Genomic DNA, 23166 nt, shown 5'->3' with positions numbered 1-23166 from the left:
CATTACGCTACATATATGTTGTTGTCTTGTTGAACTATTCCTGATTCACGACTACATTTAACTTGATATTATTTTATTGGCGGATAACATGAGCGGTAGCACAGGTATAACCTGATGCGGAGAGAAGTTTCAAAAGAGCGTCTACGTGCCTCCTTGTCGTAAAGTTGACTGACTCGAAATGCGAACTGTGAATAAAATAAAAATACTTTTTCGGCAAATAGCGACGTGTATTGCCGCTATTTAGCGGGCAAGCTGGCGAACGCTATATTGTAACCATAACGCGCCTTACCTACAGTAAATTAACTGGAGATTTTCTGTTTCTAATTTTTTAATTTTCTTTTGCTAATATTTTCTATTGCAGCATAAGCAATAAAGTAGGCGAAACATACGGAAGCAAGTTTCAAATGGAACACTTCTATGATTATGATCTACGATTCCACGCTTTGACCTAACTGGAACGCAGGATCAATATCTCAGATAAAATTATGCCATTTTTGATCCGCGATCAGTTTGATCTATAGACATCGGAAATATAAACAGCAATTTGTAGGTCACGTGATATAAAAGATCAGCTGATGGCTGATAATGTTTGTCAACAAAGAACTGTATTTAGGTCTTTGTGCTGTAGCGAAGAGGTGTCTAACATGGCGGCTTGCCAAGAGAAGGTTACCAAGAAAGAAATTGAAATTTTTAATAGCGTACATGTTGATAAAAGATTTTTGAATTGAGGTATAAGGAAGGAGTTAGCTTCCCAGAAGATAATTTCCAATGCAATCTCATTGCGCAACTTTGTATTTTGTAGCCTAGGCCTCCCTGCCCATGGGTCAAATTGCAAGATTGCAGTTTTATGCTAGCCTCTTTGACCGATTTACGGTATTACACAGCTATAGAAGTAACTACATATAGCAATATAATTACCACTATAGCAATATATACTCCAACTGGAAGATTTGTAAATATTTTTGAGCAGAAAAATAGCATAACTGCTATTTTATAAATTTTTGTATGCGAAACAGAACACTTCGCTAACATGTATTGCCATTAAACAGTTGGAGGTTTGAATTTTATTGGTTATGTTTACATAGACTCCAGACTGAAAACAGGCAGACTGGCCAACTTTCAAGTGCCCACGAAATATATTCTAGTATTCACTTGAAACAATGTAGCCTACTTTGTTCCACATTTGTTTAAACATAGGGAAAGAGGCATATATTCTAGAATGCCACTGATTTTACCAGGATAATCTCAGCAGGATTATTTGAAACAGACCTCACCAAGCATTAACACAAGATTAACCTTCTTTTATCTCCTCTCTTTTATCTTGTTGAACAGAGGTTCCCAAAGTTTTTTGAGCGCAACCCAAATTTGAGTTTGGTTAACGTCTAGCGACCCAAGCCTCAATCAGTGTATTTAAAAATAGTGAATAGTAAAAAATAAAAAATAAAAGAACATATATAAATATATAGAAAATAAAAAATAGAAAAAATAGTGATTGTCTAGATAATTTTTGGATTTAATATACGAGTGCGAAACCAGATGGTGTCACAGTTGAGTTGCAGTATACAAAGGCATCCTGTGGTTGTGCACTGAAAAAATTTATTTTATTTCAAACATAGGTTTGCATCGCCTTGGTGTGACCAATACTTTTGAAACCACTGCTCTAGAATAATAGACTTGGTTTTGCGAAGATGCAGGCTGACTCTTTGCCATACATACTGACTCTTTGCCCCTGAATAGTGTGAAGTTCAACAGCTTTATGTAAACCATAATGAAATAAAGTTTGTTAGACTTAAACTTTCATTTTTCAACGTTTGTTTTGTATTTCTTTTCTTTGATACAAAGTTACGTGTGAGCTCGATGATGGCCACGGGCCAATAATCAACAGGTGCCAGGCCACAGTTGGCCCGCACGCCGTAGTTTGGAGTGGACACTTCTGCTCTAGAGGATCAAAAAGAGTAAGACAGTAGAAAAGATAAGAGAAATCATGTTCTGATGCTTGGTGATATTGGTGTTGGAATAGCACTAAGACCTGCTTGGCGAGATTGGTGGTTACCAAATTCTACGCCAGTGATTCTTAACCTTTTCAACATACTGCCTTCTTTTTTCGTTTTGAAGTTGTTCTTCATCTCTCCTACATACACCAAAATTAGCTTTTCACAAAAAAAAATACTGCGGGCTGGATGAAAGAACAACAGGCTTTGAAAGTTGCCTCCACCTGCATAAGATAAAAAAATATTATTTGCAAAAAATTGTGGACCAATTAAAAATACGCATACTTCTGAAAAAAACATGAAATATATATAACTTAACCTTCAATTTTTTAACTTATGGTAGATTTTAGAATTCCTCATTAATTTAAAATTTTGGAAAAATTTACAGATTTGATTTTTGTGATTTCTGTGAAATTTATGATTTTAAATTCTACAGTTATTTGCTGAGCTCCTCTAAAATCTATTCTATGAAAATTCATCTATCTTTAAATTTCCCTAAAATTCTTCTTCTCAAGGAGTCAATCAACCAGGTTGAGAAAAACCACTTTTTACACACATAGAAATTTTATTTTGTTACAACCTTCTGGGAAAGGTTGTATTTACAAACACCGAGACTTATGTCAAAAATAGGGTAAACCAAAGTATAATTTTGAAAGTTTCAGAGTTTTTATCCCTTGTCCTAATTTATCCGGAATATAATGTTATTTTTTGTCGGTTTTTGGTGATAAGCTACATGCACTGTTGAGCGACTTGAGGGCTAACTTCTATTTTTGATTTCTCTACAGAAGCTTTTGCTAGCATAAGCTTTTTTCGTCAGGTGTACTAAGAGATCTCTTTCTACTAAGTATCTCTTTGTCATATATATACAGAGGAATCTTTAGGGATAAAACAAAATTAAAACGATTAAGGGTTTTTTAGCCTCAACCAAATATAGTTGTTGGCTCATGGTTTTATAAAAATGCAACTACAAAAGTATAAGGCAACCGGTTATCAGAAAATTCACTTTTCCATTAAAAAGTACTTTTTATTTATCTATTGTGTAATTGAAAGATTTGTCAGTTTATATTTCTATTGGTGTATTTTAGCGTTTCATTTTTGAAACACTTTGTGATATAGGTGTCTACCTTTTGACTTCGAAAGCAGCAGATTTTTTAGAAAGTGTGGAATGTGAACAATCACCCATGTTACACGCAAGTCGCAAACAGGTAGTTTGGTCATAGTGTTTCATCCAGTGATTCATAGCAAAAATAAAGTATATGCAAAACATTGAATTTATAACAATGCAACGTAGCTTGTCCACAGTTTGATAATACGTTGGAAACTGCTTGTTATAACCATAGATAATATGACCAACTGCTTTTATTATGTTTTCGGTATATTCTTGGAATTTCAATGTCTCTGCTTATTATGACTACACTTCACATATTACGACCACCTATTTCTTACTTATGAATTGTTTTAATGCATTGAGGCATAATATAACGTTACTATTATTATATACCGCCATCACACTTCAATCTTACCAATATCTTTTGTACCTCGTCACAGTCAGTGTCAGTCTGTTGCACAGTCAAACATTTTTATGGTTATTGACATACAATATTTTCCTCATTTCAAGGAAAATACATTGTGGTGTTTTAATAATTCTATCAGGCAAACACATATGAAGACAAAGAGAAATAGAAAATGAGCAAAAAATTGAAATTTCTTGTTAGGAAATATAAAATTTTAAGGCAGAAAATGTTACTCTACCCATCCGCCAGTGGCACCTACGCCCAATATTTCTAATGATTAAAACGTTCAATACAGACTGAAAATAGAAAATGTATACTCATACCAGCCAGTGAAAGAGCATAAAACCACTATGCCTTTATGCGAAGTACCGGTTTTAGGCAATACTCTGCTGATTTTAAGTATATTTCAATATGTCAGTATACTCAGTTGACTACTTGGACTTGACCCGTCTCTAAATTGCATCTTTATCAGATTCAGCTGCCTCTTACATAGAAGCCATAACTGATTAATGTGCGCTCATCTTTGACATTTGTTTGATTGTTTGCATGTCATTGAGGCACTGATCATGCCACATTAGTTCAGAAATTTAGATTTGATTGATCTCACTAACTAAGAGTGTACTGCTACACTTTTTTACACTTATTTCTAGTTATGTCGAATTCTTGATACATACCATTCATTTTAATATAAGTGGCGTAATTAAGCAAGATGGTGTCTAGTATTTAATCTCACTTGGTTTAAATGTATTCACAATCAGTTGTTTTCCTTTTTTCTTATTTTGTGTATTTCACCATCAAAGTTAGAAGATGCTTATGCTTCCATAATTTTATCAAATTGCTTTTAAAAGCCCACCAAAATAATATACCGGTAATGAATTTATTGTTGCAGATTAAACATTTACTATCAAGTAAAGTAGGTTTCTTAAACTTTTTGTACCCAATTGTTGTTGTTGTTGCTCATTGGCTGTATTTGTTGTGTGTTTTTGTAATAATAATCTTTGAGTGCCCAAAACATAACTACAACAAATATGACTGGAGATAGGTATTTCAAGCAGAGAAGAAGTTTTGGTGAGTGGATCTTCAATGTAATAACTGGTCTCTACGTAATGTATTTATTATGAATGTTTGATGAGAGTCAAACAGTTAAAAACAATGCAGTTGGAACATGTTCACTTTATCACCATCTAGTCGCGAGCTTCTGGAAATCATTATATGCATACTTTTATATACAGTAAAAGTGCAAAAAGCTCTATTGTTGTTATTTATTTTGTACAGAGGAGAGAGTTAAAGATGTGAATGAAATTCGAAAAGAACATCCCAACAAAATACCAGTAAGCTTGCTTTGTGACTATTTTTATTGACAATGCTTTTCCACCCTCCAAAACTTATACACTTGATGCTTTTGTAATGAAGTGGTGAATACATCACCACTCTTTCACCAAAATGTATTTTTTCAGGTTATCATTGAGCGATACCAAGGAGAAAAACAACTTCCAACACTTGACAAAACAAAATTTCTTGTGCCAGACCATGTTTCAATGAATGATTTAGTTCGGATCATAAGGTTTCTATGTTAATGTTGTTACAATAGGCTAATGTAAAAATGATAAATGGGGTCAAGGTAGCTTACTTTGTTGGTAGAAAAAGTTGTTTTGATAGACCATAATGTAAAAGATTTCTCAAAGAATGTGTTGATAGACTAAACTAATTGCAACTTTTACTACCAGCCGCACATTTTGAGTATTTAAGCATTCTTTGCCAAATAGGTGAAAGTTTTAGATATTTTTCGTATTAAGACTCTATTTGTAAAAGCCTATAGTTTCTTAATTATCTGCCTTTGTTAAATTTAGGAGACGATTACAATTAAGTCCAAGTCAAGCGTTTTACCTTATTGTCAACCAGCGAAACATGGTGAGTATATCAGCTTCAATTGCAGAAGTTTATCAACATGAAGGAGATGATGATGGCTTTTTGTATATGACATATGCCTCACAAGAAGTCTTTGGAACGTGTTTGTGATTTTGTTTCTCCTTATCATTAAAAGATGCACCATGCTCATATTTCGCATGCCAGAACTGTACTAAGTAGCTTTGTTTGGTTTCTGCCTAACTTGGTTTTTAATTTGTTATGGTATTTTATGGTATTATCCCTGTCATCTTTAGTAGCTGACTAAGCAAACTTTTTATGTTAAAGTGGATAAAACACATATACAATCTTTGTACATAGTTGAGATTGTTTTATTTTTAGCTTTCTGTAAAGACTAAACTGTATTGTCAAGTGTGCAGACTCTACCCTGTTTTAAATTTTGCTTTAAAATATCATGATAAGTGTTAGATGTATCAATATTTCTGTCATGTATTTGTGAATATTATCGGTCTTTGTGAAATGCTTTTGAGTAATATCTGTTCATAAGCTCCAACTAAATATTGCGTTTTTAATCCATGATTAGCTATGGTTTACAGTAAGGTTTTAGATAACTGATATTTCTTATTTGGCTTCAAACCTTAGCACTGCGGTTTTTTTAATAATATTTTAGCTTAAGCTTGGTGAAATTAATCATTAGTATGTTCCATTTACCATAAATAACATGTGTGCTTTAAATGATAAGGTTGTACAAAATCTGTAACAATACTGTGTACTGACTTCTACTGGTAAAGAAACAATAAACAAGCTTATTAATGTCACTTATCGTGAGAACAACGATGATTGACTAAGTGTCCTTATTTAACATTATGCCAAAACTTAATTGCACATTAGTTTATTGAATGAGAAAAAGGCAAGAAAAGTAAAAGTGAAATCATGAACAATAAAACACTGCATCCATGAAAGCTCTTGCACATTGAAAGTACATATACCAGTACACAGTGAATAAGTTGTCGACATCTTAACAAGCAGACGATTAATAATTAATTCAATAGCAAGCACGTTGTGTTGCTTGGCATTAACTTACACTGCAAAGCGTTGCATAATTTTTACTTTTTTCCAACTTGAACCTGTTTGAGGTTGTTATTTATTTGTTATAAGAAAAGAAAATGCTCGCCTGCGCTAAGCAAGCATTACTGAAGTCCGGTATAGGTGTGTTCTTACTAATTACATAGTGACATCACTGGGCACTGCATCACACAGCATGAGTCAAAATAGCTATAGCAGTAAATTTCAGCAAATGAAAACAACAACAAAGCTTATTTAGTACACTAACTAGGTGTACACAACGGAAACGACATCAATGATCAAACTAAAACATGTCTAACAGCGTCATTAATAAAGAAAAATGAGATATTTCAGCTGTGGCTAACAAAACGCAAACGTGGACTTGCTCGTGTAACTCGCAGTCGGACGAAGGTAATATAACTTGAAATTGTAAACAGTGTGTTGTAACTTGCAACATGCAGGCGTTTAACTGGATCAGCATTCTACATGAACGTTCCCCGGAGCAATTGCGAGTTATTACGACTGTATGCGGCTTTCAAAACAAGATCAAACTTCATGCTGAGCGGTCACATGACGACAAATAACGATCGTGAAATGCATTTTATGAGAAAACAGACAACAGATAAACAATCATGGGTTGACGCCAGATTGTGAGCATCACGATGGCGGCCTGTTGTTAAACATTATGGGAACTGGAATATCATCCATGTTCGGCATCACTAGGATTTTCTGTAACAAAACGAGAATAAATTACAGAGTATTAATTTATGGCGATTTCGTTATCTGTATATTGTTACCGCTAATGGTAGTGTAGCTACCATTGAGTGCTGTCTTAATGCATGAAAAAGTGACTACGTCATTAAAATTTGATCACAAACCACGTTGCGTAAGACCGGCGTTTAGGTTACAAGGGTGAAAATGCTTAGGTTTTCATCTAACGTTAATGATAACTTTGAGCGACGTTTAGATCTGTTTGAAATAAGTTAAAAGTTACAAGTCGACCACTGGAAAAGTAAACAACAATTAATAAATTAGAAAAACCTGTCTGATCAGTTCAGAAATTTTTTGAGACTGCGACTTTTAAAGACTAACTGCTAATTTCTGCTGTAGTTGCAGAAGTATAAATTTTAAACTATAATTTTTGAGACCTTTGGGGAAATTTAAGAGACCGTTCTGGTCCCCAAAAACACCCTTAAAAGCACTGTGTTCAGCGACAAACTCGTTTCTAAATGTGCGATAACCTACCACAAATTCCTGCTGCAATTTACTTTCGATCCAGTCAGTAACATGGGTGATTTTCACGACTCGTTCCCCAACTTTTGGATGCGCTTTTAACACCATCATCGGTGGTTGACGGAATCCATACCTGGTTAAGTTTACAAGCTTTACAAGTTTATGAAATGCACTATCACCAATTAATCTGATGTTAAACACTAATCTATTGAAGAAATACTATGACAGAGGTATATCATATATCATAATATCGAAGCCAACTCAAGGGAAAAATTAAAATTTAGAAAAAAAGTCTTTAAATTTTAACTTTTGCATCACAATGAAAATAATTGAAAACACTTTTTACAGTTCAGCAACTTAAAGGAGTAAAAGAACGGATTTTTTGCACTTTTTAAACCTTATTACTTCTACTGTCAAACTTATGTGAACATAGAATCACAAACTAAAAGTTGGCCAAATTTTTGCTACCGGATTTAACAAGAGAAATTATAAAGTTCAATATTGTCTACTAAGAAGGTGGCCCAGTTTTTGTTGGTAAATCAGCATTTTGATCCATTTTTGGAATGAAATTTTTTATTGGACCAAGCAAATCTGGTATTGGTTAAAGTTTACCAGAGCATGATGGAAATTTTATACACACTCTTCTGTTAATGCTAGAAAAATTTCAAAGTGGTCCAATTCAACTTGGGTCTTCTAACAATTGTATAATTATTCAGTATTTTCTCGATTTCTAACAGAAATGTTAGCATCGTCATCAATAAATACTCCACTAAAAGCAATTTAAAAATGAGCGTGCACTTACCATATCCTGTCTGTGGGTGGTGGTGGGATATTCACAGCTACCGTTCCACCCAACTGTAGCAATTCAACACTTAACAGCATGGGCGTATTCGAAACCGTTTCCAGCTTTTTTCGGATATACTCGTTTTCGGTCGCCTTCTGAAAATACTTCGACTTTGCAATGCTGTCAACGATGCGAACCCATTTTTTTGGTGGAGCACCAGCAGGGGAAGCTGCCGGGGTGTTTGTTGGGGATTGGGAAGCAGACACTGGTTCGTTTCCTACGTGCTTTATTGCATCTTTTATCAGTTTTTGACTGTAATAGCATTTAGAAAAAGTGGTTATAATTTCACAAAACTAAAGTTAAACGCAATAATCATGATTGTTTGAAGACAAAATTATGGTCTGCATAAATTTTTATCATGCATTAGCGTCAACCTCAGTACGAACAACACTGGCCATGAAAGCTTAGAAAGTGGTAAACATAAATTTACATCCCAACAACATATTGTGCTGCTTACCCATCAAGCTTTGAGACGGCTGTTTGAACTTGCCCAACAATTCGAGAAACTGTTGATTCATCATCTTCCTCATCTGATGACTCAGCACTGTCTTCAGCATCGCTGTTAGTGATTGCAGACGGCTGATTCGAACTGAAATATAAGATGGGAACTGTTGGTTATTATTTGCATAGTGTAGAAAAATAGTATTAGGTGGCCAAAATGAAAAGTAAGCTTTTAATGCCGGAGAAATCACAGTGCAGCAAACACGAAAGGGTAAATCGAAGAATTGTATAAATTTTAAATCCCTGGTAAAGTTTGGAAATTTTCCTATTTGGAACAAGTATATTTCAAGTTATTTTGCTAATCAGAAAACATCAACAAACGTTAAACAACAACACAAGCTAAAGTAGGTGTGTTGGTAACTTTTTGTGCTGATACTTCACACTAGATTATTTTGCGCAGCTATTTATAACAATCCTTGTGTCCACACTGCACCTCTTTTGTCTTTGCTTCTCCAACTCTGCATTGCTCTCATTTTTGCCCAGTTTAGTGAGCACCAACTTAGTCCTGAGTGTCATTTGTAACGATCCAGTGTAAGTGACCTCCATGTCAAGCCACACACCCTGTCAAATGAAACACAATGTTTAACAACTTCAACAAGTGAGTGTGCAGAGAAAGTTTGTCCGATTTCTGTTTTCTGAACAGGGTTGCGCTGACTGTTTGGAATATCAAATTGATAATTGGCTATTTTGCCAATCGATTTGAGCTATTTGGTCAATTAATTGGTTTTGATAAACGGCTATTTGTGTAAGCAAGAGAGCAAATAATTTTTACGAAAAAAGCAGGACAGCAGGACATGATATCATGTCCAATCTAAACCATATCGTATCGATCATTCAAGTTCATTATACCTTGTTGCCTGGATACCATATAATTACATCCAACAGATATTAATACCTTAGGCGACCACTTAATCACTATTAGCTGAATATTCCGCCATTTTCCAATTTGCGTGTCAGTGTAGTTTTAGTTGTGGTTCCAATTAAGCGTAATACTATGTAACTGGCAAAAACAAGTTATCACCTGGGCATCTAACTTAGGCAGTGATATATCATGGATCAGTGGCACGGAACTTCCCAGATTCATCTCAGTAAGCTTTAGTTCATCAATGAAGTATGGTAGCTGCGTAAAGCAAAAACATACCAGATATTAGTTACCACAGGTACACTATCATGTTCAAGCTTGAAGACTGTTGCGGACTTTTATCTAAATTAACTTGTGTGAAGATGTAAGAATGTGGACTCACCTTTATTTTGTCCAATTTTTTCTGGATTTTGTTTGACAGCCATTTCGCCCATACTGGTTGGCGTAGAAAGTCAAACGTGACACGACCGATCATAACATTTAACCATGACACTTCCAAACCAGGTTCCTTAAAAATACGCTCACTGGCCTGTAACATGATCATTGATCATGTGTAGTAAAACTTACAAACCGATACAACTAGTGTTTAAAGGCCTAGTATGTTATTCACAGAGTCAATGCCAACATGTAACAAATTATGCGGGTTTGTTAAAGTGAAAAACTGTTATTGACATGCAATGTTTTAAAAACATAGTTATGAAAGGTGACACAGGCACATACATCGCTGGATCGTGTGGAAATGGTAGTTTCGTGACTGTGCCGTCGTGAATCATACTTTTTCAAATCTGCAAATAAAAAAGATTTTTTTTTATTTCCTATACTGTACTTCCTATTACTAGTTACTGCTACTTAGCAAAATGATATGTTTCAGCTTAATACCACCAAACCATAATGCAAACAGCAATGTAAATAACATGCATGTTGTACGAATAGTGCACAAAGTGCATGGGCATATTTTGGACAAAGTGAGAAGTTAAATGTCAACCATCGGCTAATTTTAAATGCTTCTAAACTTGCCTGGTTGTGATTTCATCTCAGGAAGCAGTCTTGAAATGTGAACAAAGTAATCTTGTATTGCGTGAAGTGGCTCTTCGTTTATTTTTGCAACATCACAAACACTCGATGCGACGTAGGTTTCTGTAAGTGCAACAACAAAATAGTTACATTTAAATTGAAGATTTTGAATGCAACAATTCAACGGCAATCGTCAACCTTCTTCGTAGTGATCCTGAATGACACTCCATTCATCTTCTATATCTGCGTACTAAAGAAAAATTCAAATTAAACTGTATCTTAACAAAAAGGTATTTCAGATATCAAAAAGAATCTTGCACTGGGTAAGTCAAAAATATAGGGTGAAGCAAACATGCCATTCAACCAAAATTACATTAGCGTTTGCTTGTTAGCACTTTAAACAGATACATACCCCTGTCACTGATTCTTTATTTTGCAAGCGTTTTTGCTCCTTTGTGTGTTTCATAAATGATATGTTGATCTGGCGTTGAATTCTAATAAGTTTAAACAATGTTTAAAACAACCCAATGAACTCATTAAGGGCTACACAATACGAATTATGCATGGTGATGTTAACACTGTCAAACATTTTTCAAAATTACAGTCTGTATGTCAGTGTTGAAGTATCTTTATTGTACAACAACTGTAAGGTACGTGTATATTGTATAACAAAGATACAATGACAAGAAACTTGTCAATAAACAGTTTTAACAGTTTCGGCAATTAGTATTAAATAAAATTGAAGAAATCCCTAACAATTTTTAGTTATGATTCTTATCACATGACACAGTTTGGATTACTCCAGCATTAGGAATAAAGTAGGTATCCTGAAGCTGGAAGTCATTTCACCTGTAAAACCATTCCTCTTTCTGGCGATCAGTTCTTCCAAATAAATAGAGGACATCCACATCCTTTTGCGAATTCAACTCAGAGCTGTTGTAGTTTGTTTTGTTATCTTTGTCATCTGGCTGTCTGTCTGTATATAGAAACAAGCAGCCGTTACAAATGTTCGAGTGGAGTTGAAATACCTCAAATCTAGTGCAATCAAAACTGGTCACTATGAATGCCAGCTTTTCCAACGTTGCTACATTATTGCTACAATCTTGACTATTATTGTATGAATTGTGTTTCAAAGAAATTGTACCCGTTTCCTCAGTGACTGCCACATCCTTGCCGTCGGACTTTTTGTTTTTTGGTAACTCCAAGCAAATGGGGTACTTTTTGCTCCAAACTCTTTTCTTCACCAAACCAGGAGGGCGTAAATACATCTTCCAAAAACATTACATTATAAAACATTACCGATAAATTTTTATCACTTATGTTTACTAAAAGTTTGCTGAAAAGCTTCCAGTATCCAGCTTTTATATGTAACTTGATACAAAGCCTTACTTCAATACTTTAATAGCCAGCAAAACTTGTTAAAAACAAAAGATAAATAACTACTTGCAAAACCTAGTCAAATTAATAACTATGCATATGCACCTTTGCAAAAGTCAAATCATACATTCGTTGCTGTACTACATTTGACACTGGAGTGTTTCCCTCATTGTAGACACTTCTTCGCGCAATGCTCCTGCACATTGCAAAACAGATATATATATTATATAAGTTAAACAACCACTCTGCTTTCAGAACTTACTCCTAGCTTCAACATTGAAGGAGGTATATGTGTGAGAAATAAAGATTTTTATGACTTTGTTAGACTCTTATGTGGTGCTTTAAAAATCCTGCGAGCCACATGATACCATTTTCAAATAATTGCATTTTTGGTAATTTTACTACGCAACAAAAGAAGTTAAGAAACTGGTTTTTTTTTTTCGAACATATGTAAATGCCTCCAAGAAGAGTCAGCACATAGCATCTATATGATGCATTACAAAGGTTAAGTGACAATTCCACGAATATTGAAACTCACTTCAGAGGCGTTTGTATCCTAAGGGTAGCGCCATCAAGAGTTATGAAAACACTCTGGGTGCTGCTAACGTGGTATGTTTCGGAATTATATGAGAACACTTCATTCATCCAACCCTAAAAATGGAAAGTTTAACAGCTACAGTGATTTAAAACTACTGGTACTAAAGTGAAATTTAAAGTTTAATTCAGTTCAAAAATCCCAAACAATTTTCTATAAAATATTGGCAGTTATGAAAAATGCATTTCATGTCCAACAGCATTTCCTGTACAAAAGTTACCTAGTTAAGCAAAAAGCACTACCTTAATGGGCATTCCTGGATCAAAAATTGCTTTTGGTACAGGTATAGGTGTCACTTCTTTCACAAACATTGGAAGGAAAGGTTGTGGCCGTCGAGAACGTGGCGCAACAATACACAAAAATGCAGTAGAGAGGACACAACCGAAGCCAAAACCTTAAGAAGAGATTGCGTGTTTAGCTGCAGTAAGCACGTTACTGTAAGCACAAATCGCACACAACCAAGTTAAAAATTTTGTTATTGTGTTTTACTACTGATACTGACTTGTAATAATAACTTGAATAATGAAAGGAACTGGGGCGATGAAATAAAAGTATACAAATGGCACAACGAATAAAATCTCATTCCAAGATACGTAACCATCGTAATCTAATGGAACGGCTTCTTCATTTGATAAGTCATTTATATCAAAAACTGATTCTTCAGAGTCATTTTTACTGTAGATTTATAAGATAAAATATTGTTAAGCACATCATCAATAACTTCCATATAATTTTATCAATACTTCAAATAACAACTTATTTTAAATTATATCAATGCTAATGAAATAAATATTGAATGTATTGGGAAACACTAAACAAAGATAATGCCCTAGCTATCTATCCGCTGTTGTTAGGTAAATGTGATCTTACTTGACAATACTATCATAAACAAGATCTTTGTCCTCCAAACTTGTTCCCTTCTCTTCCACATCATCAACGACCTGCATTTCTTTATCTATTTTTCCTTTGCCAGCGAGGAGGGCAGACAGGCTCATGGTCAGACTATTTTTATAACTGTCAATATGACTGTTAACGTGTCAATATGCAACATTGGAGTAATATTCTTCAGATACAGGTTATTTGAAAATGACCGGAACCAGTGCAAAAGTAACACACAAATATTTTACAGATAAAAATAAAGTAGAACGCGATATAACGAAATAAGAAAGAAAATCTGCTTAGATTATGATAATTAATAGATTAAACTATACCTGGCTAAATCAGTAGAAGGACGCCACGACAACGGTGTTTCGTTTGACCTTGACATTTCTTTCACCTTCCTTTCTTTGCTCGAAACATCGTTTACTGTTAAATGGGTTAATTTAAAAAGATTACTTTGATATAACAAAGAAATGAGCAAAATAAACGATGTTCGGCTAAAGCATTATCTAAGGAAGTGTACCTGTAGAACTGGTAACTGATCGATGGCGTAGAGTAGTAACAGGCTTCTATACAAAAAAGATGTTTTTAAAACTAATTCAACAAGTCATTCATTGAAGTTTTGACCTTTAGCTGAATAGCAATAAGCAGAAAAAAATCTTGCAAAAAATCAACAAGCATTATTTATTTTGCACCAGGCAGTAAAACTTCCATTGTTAAATGTGAATTGCACGAAGCTCTAATAGAATAGTTTGTGAAAAAAGTGTTTAAATCAAATATATAATCACATTATAAAATTCTTCTTCCTCTTGCTTTTTGTCCTCTTCTTCTTTTTTCTTGCGTAGAACTTGAAGAGGATCTGAAACTTTATCTTTGAAACCTTGCAAGAATGAGCTAACTTCATTGTCCTCTTTGCTTTCAGAGATGTTTTCCGTTTCAATCTAGCACAAAATGAAAAATAATAAACAAATATGAAAGAGACGAAGTTCAGAGACTATCGTGTAGGCCAAAGAATTGCAAAAAAGCTTTCAAGCCATATCACACTAACCTTAATTAAGCCGGAAGTGGTCAGTAATGGTTGGGGTTGAGTATCAGATTGTGGAATGACCACAGGTACTTCTGTTGATTGCGAAAGTAAGCCTTCTCGGGAACTGGTTTCCAGATTTGTGGATTGCTTCAGTGATTTTACACTTTCCGTGGCTGAAAGGCAAATACTTTTCATATTTGTGAATAGTACAATAAATTGAACAAAGCATGGAAAATTTAAAAGCAATAAATAAATTACCAGTTATTAAACCCCATATAAAACGCCTAGTATTAGTCATTTTTAAGCAACTGTATGAAAGGTGAAGTATATTTATGAAACATCGTACATTGCCCTTATTACTTTTTACTTTATTGCGCAGCCCATACTGTTACACATAATGGTGCAACAAATCTGTTTTTCAGAAAACAAACAAAACCTTGTTTTTTTATATTCTCAAATATTTTTCCACGGTTGTGCCATAAGGCAGATGCAGACTGATAATATCCACCGCCCTCTGACGCTTCCAGTGGTTCATCATCAGACTTATTTATAAAATCTCGCAAGCGACCAACTGATGAGACACGACCTTTCATGTTTCTAAAATATAGAACGTGAGTAGATTATGGCATGACAAATATAGCTAGGGAAAATGTGAATTTCCACCCACACTTAAGCTTGCGTCATTGGCATATTATTCTACACTTCCTAAGGATATGTGGGACAATTGAAGAGAGTATACAAACTTTTTCACACTGACATTTCATTTTGTTCTTACCACTTATATATATCCTATTTTAGTGAAAATCAATATATGGATTAGTAAACGTTTTGCTTCAGCACCATACCATACTTATTTTTAGAAATTTTAGATGATTGTGTGTACTATTATTAATTTATTTTTTATTTGCTGTTTTAGACTTTAACGTATTATTGCATTTCTGTATATTTCTGCAAGTTTATTAGTTGTATTCCTTTTCTACTGAGAGCCTGCCATTTTGCTTGACTTTAATTCAATTTATACTGGCTGCAGAAGACTGCCTGTAAGTACAGTACCAATGCCTGTGCATACGAGTCTTGTGCACAGAGTTTAAAGAAACCTTGCACATATTACCACACAATGAAAGCAATTACATAGCCACTGAACAATTAGGTAAAACTTAAGACTTCATCTAACCCATTCCAAGCAACAGCCCGATATATACGGTACTGCGTTTAATGCTATTTCTGCTAACGGCGTGAAGAGCTGTTTTACCATACCGAGCATATGGATATAGCTTAATTACCTAAGCAGCCTGTTCTTGTCAGCGATATTTACATCCTGTTTGATTAAAAAGGAAATGGGGAATTTTTGTAGCGAGTGAGTGAGTTACTATTGACAGCCTGGACAATGAACAGAACATTGTAACTTTGATAATTGGAAGTATGAATTTCAATTTGTGGAAAACGAATAATATGTGCTAAATATTTATGTAAAGTAAGGAAACTTTTTGTTTACCATGGCATGGTTTTTGTAATATGTGCAGTGGAGAATGCATCGTTTTAGAAATAAAAATTCTTACCAAGTAACTTTTGCAAAAAACAAATTTTAAATTCTAGCTGTTTATATATATATATATATATTTATGGATACTCGCAGTTGCATCAAACAATTATACCAAAAATTAAATGGTTACCAGATATATTCTACTGAAAGCAAAATATATCATATTTTATTAAACTATCATTTTTTAACAAACTGTTCGTGGAGTTGGCACATTAACACAACAATTAATGGTGGAGATTATTTTATGAACTGAGTTGAAAAAAAATTATCATAATATTTACCGGTACATTTATAAATAACAAAACAGGCAAGCAACAAAAAGAATAGATTAACCGGTAGTTCTATTTATAAAAAGTGTAAATTACATATCACAATAAATTACTGGCTGAATTTTGGATTCCATTAGTTCCAAACACATGAGTTCTGGCCTGATTATAGCATACAATACCACAGATCATAATATTAAGCATAGGTACATCTACCATCTAATGTAGAGATTTGATGAGAATATAATGTTCGAGTTTCAAATAAATCGTAGTACCTACCTCGGTGACGATTTCTTGAAAGTGACATCTAGATCCAAATCTGATGATGAAGATCCAGAGGAGGTTCTGGAAAGCGGATGTTTTTCTACTGATTCCGGCTTCACATGATAGCTTGACTAATGAACAATTTTGAAAAAGTTTTACTCTGACAGTGTCAGTGACTGCATACATTGCATCACACTTGTTATGCACAGAATGAGTCATAACCATTTAGCAATAAATAACACTACGTAACAAAATTTAAAAAAATTTTTGTTTGGCTACATTTATTAAGTGTATCTGTATGATTTTCAAGCGCTGATTCCAAAAATGCTATCAGTTTTTTTCTATCATCGATCGTTTTCAAGATACAACGATTTTCGTTTTTTGTGATTTTCCATTAACTGTAGGTTTTTTATGCGGTTATGATCTGTATCTGTCAGCATTATCAAGTTGTAAATCGGTCCTATTTACTTGAGGAAGTGAATGGGAGTGGGAATGTGAAATGCAGACTAATGTGCTTTTATTTCTTATCTCAGTTTTCATTTTATCTCAGCTTGTTAAATTCAGTATAGTATCACTAGAAAGTCGTGTTTAGTGTTTACAGAGAGAAGTATGCCATATGATTACATTTTGTAAATCTTAGATTCAGTTCATCTTTTAAATAGTAGAAATCAAAATGTCTAGTAGACAATGCAAAAATTTACCGGATTGCTTTTGTTATGTATGTGGATTCTACATCAGCAGTAAACACACCGCATATAAAATTGTGAAAAGAACAAAGTATTGGACAGCATATAGACTATATTTTGGGATGGACATTGGTGATCAGGATAAGTCATGGGCACCACATGTAATCTGTGGTAGCTGTCGATCTAATCTTGAAGGATGGTTGAGGGGTTCTGGAAAAGTTATGTCATTTGCAGTTCCCAGAAATTGGAGAGAGCCGCAAAATCATCATGATGATTGCTATTTTTGCTATAAACATATCAAAGTAATAGAGAAATAGTTTTACTGCCTCCACTTCATATCAAATTAGGTCTGGTAAAACAGTTTGTGAAAGCTTTGGATTTTCAAAGGACAAATTTTTCAAGAAATCCGTTCAATGTTTCCCAGACTATCACTTGCCAAAATAAAAGGAGGAATATTTGTTGGTCCCCAGATAAACACAATGGTAAAGCGTAAAAGCTTGGAAGAAAAAATGAATGAAACAGAAAAAGAAGCGTGGCAAGCATTTCGAGGTGTGGTTGATGGATTTTTGGGAAATAAAAGGGACAGAAATTACAAAGAGTTGGTGGAGAAACTTATCAGAAGTTACCAAAACATGGGTTGTCGCATGTCTGTCAAACTTCATTTTTTATGTTCCCATCTGGATTTTTTTCAAGAAAATCTAGGTGACTTCAGTGAGAAGCATGGTGAGAGATTTCATCAGGATATTGAGCTAATGGAAAAACGATACAAAGGCCGCTGGGATAGTGCAATGATGGGAGACTACATTTGGTCTTTAGTAAGGCAAGACAGGCACGGCCATAAAAGAAAAGCTCGCTCAAAAGTACATTTTTGAACGACTCTTACTGTTTGACAAAACTATGTTACATTTATCTTCAAGCCTTCCTTATTAACGTTTTTAAACTGGCTTTTGCGTTTAATAAACGGATCGGAACCTTGATGTGGAGTTAAAATCTACTGCAAGAGTAGAACACAATTTGCTATACTTACAGCTATATCAAAGTTTGAATATCTCAAAAAGTAACGATGGTACGAAAAAACTAACTGGATTTTTGAACTCAGCACCCAAAAATACATAAAAGGACATTAAAAAAGTAGCCAAACAAAAATTGTGTTACGTAGTGTAATCAGTCGCCATGATCACACAGAATGAAAATACTTCAGCTCAAAAATTTGCAACTCATTGACAAACTTGTGTCAGCTTACGACATTTAAAAATATACCGTCAATCGGCCTAACTTCGGACTGCATCTAAACTTTGGACAATTTCTTTAACTCTCACTGCTACAAACACCAAAGGGTGCTTTTGCCTAAAACTTAGATAATGGTATGGAGCATATAGCACTTTTTAAAATAAAAAAAGATTTTTCGCTAAGTGTACAAATTTATGGCAGAATTCTGGTGTTTTAGGAGTAGTCTGTATTTTGATGCTGATAAAAAGAAAAATTTTTTTCTATTAAAAACTTAATCCTGTGAAAATAGACAGATTATGGATGTTTGATAAAGTTACTACGTACTTGCTTTTGTAACAATTTAAAACTACAAATTTCATCGATTGATTTTTGTATCCAAGTAGAAGTGTGAAAAGCAATTTTTGAAGTACTTTGCTCGAAGTGTTGAAAAAAGGATTCAAACTTCGGACAATAAAAATGTTAAAATATTATGATACATTTTTTAGATATATAACTTTGAATTAACAAATTGGTAATATCTTAAATTTAAAACCATTAATGTCTAAATCATAGAAGAAAACGTATCGAAAAAATAATACTCACAAATTTATTTAGGATTGTTAATGAAATTTGTCCGAAGTTAGGGCAGTTGACGATATACTTACAGCATATTGTGCATTTTGGTATCAAAACACTAGTCAGGAGCCCATAGGAATAGTTGTTGAGAGTGAAAGTACTGAACGTTCATGACTACCTCTCCATATTAATTACTCCACACTTGCAATGATATAACAATTATGATACTCCAACTGACTACAAATTAATTAGGATAAAAATACTTTCAAATAGTTCAGTATTTATTGCAATTCGCTATATTATAAATTGACTTTCTATTGACATATACTTTCTGCAACAAAGCAAAGTTGTTTTTAACTATGTGTGCATTTATTTGTTTTTAACATCAAATACTCAGTCCAAACTTTTAAAATAATTTTAATAACAAAACACAGTGCAAACTAAATTTCTTGCTGCATCCTTTTTGTTTATGTGACGCATGTAGTGTATATGCCTATGGTATGATAATCTTTATCCTCAACCTGAGAAAAGTCTTTGCACGACTTAAACCTGGCGATGAATCCTCATCGCTTGAGACCTGGTTGCCCAGCTAGCCTTTGTGCAAGCGACAATTGCCACAAACTTTTTGGTTTTTTGACTTTTTATATAGTGTGAATTATTGCTCGAAATTAGAACAGTCCACCAGGTCCATTGAACAGGAGCAAGTGCCATTACTGCCCTGCCCAAGGGTATTACAACGGTATAGCGCCACTGGGTATCAAACAGCCACATTTGTTGCAATGCCAGCGTTCCAACCACTCGGCTACTGCGCCAACATACAAATAACTGATTTTAATGTTAGTTTCTTAGTTGCAAAATGCATCAACACAGTCTTGTCATAAGTATGTACATTTAAAACTAAGAATTTGCATTGGCATAGAATATGTGGTATCGCATAACTTATAATATGAAAATAAAGCCTACTAAAATTAAGAAGCAGAGGTCAAACTTTTTCTGAAAACTGAAAAAAATTAATAGTAAGCATTCAGTATATACACCTTGACAATGACTTCTTTTCTGGACTGATTGGATTGGTGTCTGTTGCTTTGATGACTTAATGATGTTGATTCATTGTTTTCAATGGAAGGATGTGTCTGAGTACTGAGTTTGCTGATTGTATTCTCTAAAAAAGCAATTTTTCATTCAAAATTAAACACTGTAAATAAAATCAATTATATTATATAATGTATTAGTATCATTAAATCAATAAATATAAATTATACACTCTATTATGTAAAAAAAAACAACTTTAGGTTACTGTTCATATGGCTAAAGTTTATGACTTAAGATAACACCAATTGCAAATCCAGGTTCAAAGTAAATGTGTCATGTACTTATACCAGCAGTAGCTCATAAAACTGGACAATCCTTTTTTTAATAACAACAAAAGTTAACTTATTGAATGAACAAGTGAAAAAACATGTTTGCCTTAAATCCAATAGTGAATCTGTTAACTGAATGGTATAATATAAACTTTATCTTTGAACTGAAGAAAATCTTTGCACGTCATTAACTTGGCGATGATTCCTCATCACTAGAGCCATGGTTAACAAGCTAGCTTTTGTGCAAGATCTAATTATCACACATTTTTTTATTTGTTTTTTGTTTTTTTATATCGTATAGCCCAAAACTTGTACTGTTCATCAGGTCCAATGAACAGGAGTAAGCGTCATTAATGCCTCGCCCAACAGCATTGCAATAGTAGCACCACTGGGAATTGAACACAGGTCGCAATATTGCCAGCGCAATGCTCTATATTACTCGGCTACTAAACAATAACAAAATGTACATCAGTTTTGATGTGTGGTTAACAAACAATAACAATGTTAAATTAATTGTCAGGAATTGATTTCAAATGTTTTTTGATGATTTTCCATAAAAAAGTACAGGCATCAAAAAGTATCAGCCCATATAAAAATGGGGTCTAGTACAGAAGTGCACAACCACAGGATGCATTTGTATACTAGACCCCAGCTACTTAAATTGTGATGTCACCTGGTTGTGCACTTCTGCACTAGATCCTAAAAATATATATGCTTGTCCAAACTGCACAAACATAGCTTATGCCTAAGTGTATATATAAACTATAGTTTACCAGGTTGTTGTAAAACAATATCATCATCGTCTGATAATGTTTCTTCAAGACCTTTCATCGAAAAAGGTTTTTTATCCATTTATGAAGTTTTCCAACGTAACAGACTGATTCCGCAAAAAAACTTAATGCTTTTCGAACTTAGCAATGATGTCCATGATTTGATAATACTTCTAATCAGTTGTTAGGCTGAAAAAAAATCAAAGGGACAAGGGTTAAAAGTTGCTTTAAGCTTGATAAATAGCCTATATGCAAACGAAAACTATAGCTTTGTAGCTTGAGCTGATATATGTGTGAAGAAGAAAAGGCTGTAACAGTCGGTAAAAAACTTTGCAAAACTATAAGCCTTAAAACATTTAACAGGATGGCACAGGCACTAAGCTAATAAAATTGGTGCTATAAAATCTTAGGACAGTTGGTTGGACTGTTAGACGACCAATAAAGCTACTTCACTGTTTACGACAAAAATCGTGCAAATGATAGCGTTAACATGTAGGCTAGTTTCACGAATCTAATAGTCGTCATAAGATCGCGTTATTTCTAGTTACCGGTACTAAAATATGCAATAACCACAAGCCATTAAACTTTTCTACGTACGGTCCCACACACATTAAGCTAAATGTTAACAATCTATCCGGTCTGCCTATAGCGGTTTGTTTTGACGCAAAAATGGTAACCGCTGTTTATTGCAACAATACTGCCATAGTCCCTAAAACGGTTGATTTATTACAGTAGGCTATTACTATTTATTGTAAAATGAAAACTTTTTAAGTGAGTAGTCTAGTCTTATGTTTGCAAATTTCACAATAGATGCAATTTCGCGATAGTGCAAACCACAAATATAAGGTCACCGCAAAAAATAAAAAAATTGTTTGTATCGAACTTGAGTTTAGAATTCACATTAACATGAAAGCCAATGCCTTCTACCTTTCGATTCAGAAGGTAAAGGAGAATTTTTTTTTGAATGGATAAAAAAGCTCAAAAATTGTATAGAGCCGTTTGGCAAGAAACCGGTCACCGGTTTTGCATGTACGGTACACTCCTACAGATTTTCCAATGCATATTTTCATGTCCGTCTTGTGGCTAAGAAAGCAAGTTTTGTTTAGCCAAAGGGTTTTGCATGATTCTTCCATTATTTCAAATGACAAAGAATTCATAACTATAACATTTATTTATAGCCTTATAGAAATCTAACAACGATTTAAATTTAATTTTTAGTACTCTATGGTGTATCTAGAAGAGTGTTTCAGCTGTGGGTAATTCCCTTGCGGTACTTGAGATTTCCTTAGCAGATAGGAATTGGTTCGGCTGTCACATGAAAATGCCTAAACATCTTATTATTATTATTGAAAGATGGGTTCTGTGAATATGCTTTCTCCTGTGATGATTAGTATTTTTATTGTTTGCAGCACATTATCGGTTATTACCGTAGCAATATGTATTACCATACTAGTTACTACTCCTATATGAAAGCAACGTGCAGTTGCACCCAGCAAAGTCTGAAGCTTATAAAACAATCACCATACTGCCATAGACTCCGTAGTCAAGAACACAACGGCTTGATTATCAAAAACTGCTATTGCTCGTTCTTTTAGTTGCCCAGCATTAAGAGAAAAATCCATAACCTACTACCAACAAAAACGTGCATTGTAGTTGTTGATATGGAGTTGTTTATTGCATATTCGAGTTGTGCGTTTATACACCGTTTACAAATTATACGCCC

The 23166-nt window shown here is 34.1% G+C and overlaps 2 protein-coding genes across 4 annotated transcripts; one reads left to right on the top strand and one right to left on the bottom strand.

Annotated features, from left to right (window-relative positions):
* Positions 1 to 4374: 4374 nt before the first annotated feature.
* Positions 4375 to 6189, top strand: LOC143451487 (microtubule-associated protein 1 light chain 3 alpha-like). Its single transcript, XM_076952086.1, has 4 exons — positions 4375 to 4573; positions 4781 to 4836; positions 4963 to 5069; positions 5356 to 6189. Exons 1-4 carry the CDS (start codon positions 4534 to 4536, stop codon positions 5522 to 5524), a joined length of 372 nt encoding a protein of 123 aa, XP_076808201.1. The 5' UTR covers positions 4375 to 4533; the 3' UTR covers positions 5525 to 6189.
* A 58-nt stretch (positions 6190 to 6247) lies between these two features.
* On the bottom strand, positions 6248 to 21628 carry LOC143451486 (testis-expressed protein 2-like). 3 transcript variants are annotated; one of them, XM_076952083.1, is made up of 26 exons: positions 21447 to 21628; positions 20350 to 20474; positions 16857 to 16972; positions 15205 to 15365; positions 14790 to 14941; positions 14530 to 14682; positions 14265 to 14310; positions 14074 to 14167; positions 13733 to 13888; positions 13365 to 13537; positions 13105 to 13256; positions 12806 to 12918; positions 12373 to 12463; positions 12035 to 12158; positions 11740 to 11866; positions 11303 to 11384; positions 11089 to 11140; positions 10894 to 11013; positions 10597 to 10661; positions 10259 to 10405; positions 10036 to 10134; positions 9448 to 9575; positions 8971 to 9102; positions 8472 to 8765; positions 7682 to 7802; positions 6248 to 7165 (listed from the first exon to the last, which is right to left on the bottom strand). In XM_076952083.1, the coding sequence occupies exons 1-26, from the start codon at positions 21523 to 21525 to the stop codon at positions 7094 to 7096; spliced, it is 3174 nt and encodes a 1057-aa protein (XP_076808198.1). In that variant the 5' UTR covers positions 21526 to 21628; the 3' UTR covers positions 6248 to 7093. The 3 variants fall into 3 exon arrangements, with proteins under 3 accessions (XP_076808198.1, XP_076808199.1, XP_076808200.1); XM_076952084.1 differs by having other exon boundaries at positions 13733 to 13876; XM_076952085.1 differs by lacking the exons at positions 16857 to 16972; positions 20350 to 20474; positions 21447 to 21628 and adding an exon at positions 15436 to 15574.
* Between the last annotated feature and the right edge of the window lie 1538 nt (positions 21629 to 23166).

Source organism: Clavelina lepadiformis, chromosome 4 (genome assembly GCF_947623445.1).
Source record: "Clavelina lepadiformis chromosome 4, kaClaLepa1.1, whole genome shotgun sequence".
In the NCBI taxonomy this organism is placed as follows: domain Eukaryota; kingdom Metazoa; phylum Chordata; class Ascidiacea; order Aplousobranchia; family Clavelinidae; genus Clavelina; species Clavelina lepadiformis.
The sequence above is the reverse complement of the archived record's forward strand: the minus strand, read 5'-3'. Positions and strand labels throughout refer to the sequence as shown.

What these genes read in the sequence shown, in the direction of transcription:
- LOC143451486 (XM_076952083.1), bottom strand. Translation starts at nt 21,525, where the DNA reads ATGGATAAAAAACCTTTTTCGATGAAAGGTCTTGAAGAAACATTATCA. An exon ending in CCACTTCCGGCTTAATTAAG is followed by an intron (nt 14,683 to 14,789) that starts GTTAGTGTGATA and finishes ATTTTGTGCTAG; the next exon opens with ATTGAAACGGAAAACATCTC. An exon ending in AGGATACAAACGCCTCTGAA is followed by an intron (nt 12,464 to 12,805) that starts GTGAGTTTCAAT and finishes TGCAATGTGCAG; the next exon opens with GAGCATTGCGCGAAGAAGTG.
- LOC143451487 (XM_076952086.1), top strand. Translation starts at nt 4,534, where the DNA reads ATGACTGGAGATAGGTATTTCAAGCAGAGAAGAAGTTTTG. An exon ending in CAAGCAGAGAAGAAGTTTTG is followed by an intron (nt 4,574 to 4,780) that starts GTGAGTGGATCT and finishes TATTTTGTACAG; the next exon opens with AGGAGAGAGTTAAAGATGTG. An exon ending in AACATCCCAACAAAATACCA is followed by an intron (nt 4,837 to 4,962) that starts GTAAGCTTGCTT and finishes GTATTTTTTCAG; the next exon opens with GTTATCATTGAGCGATACCA.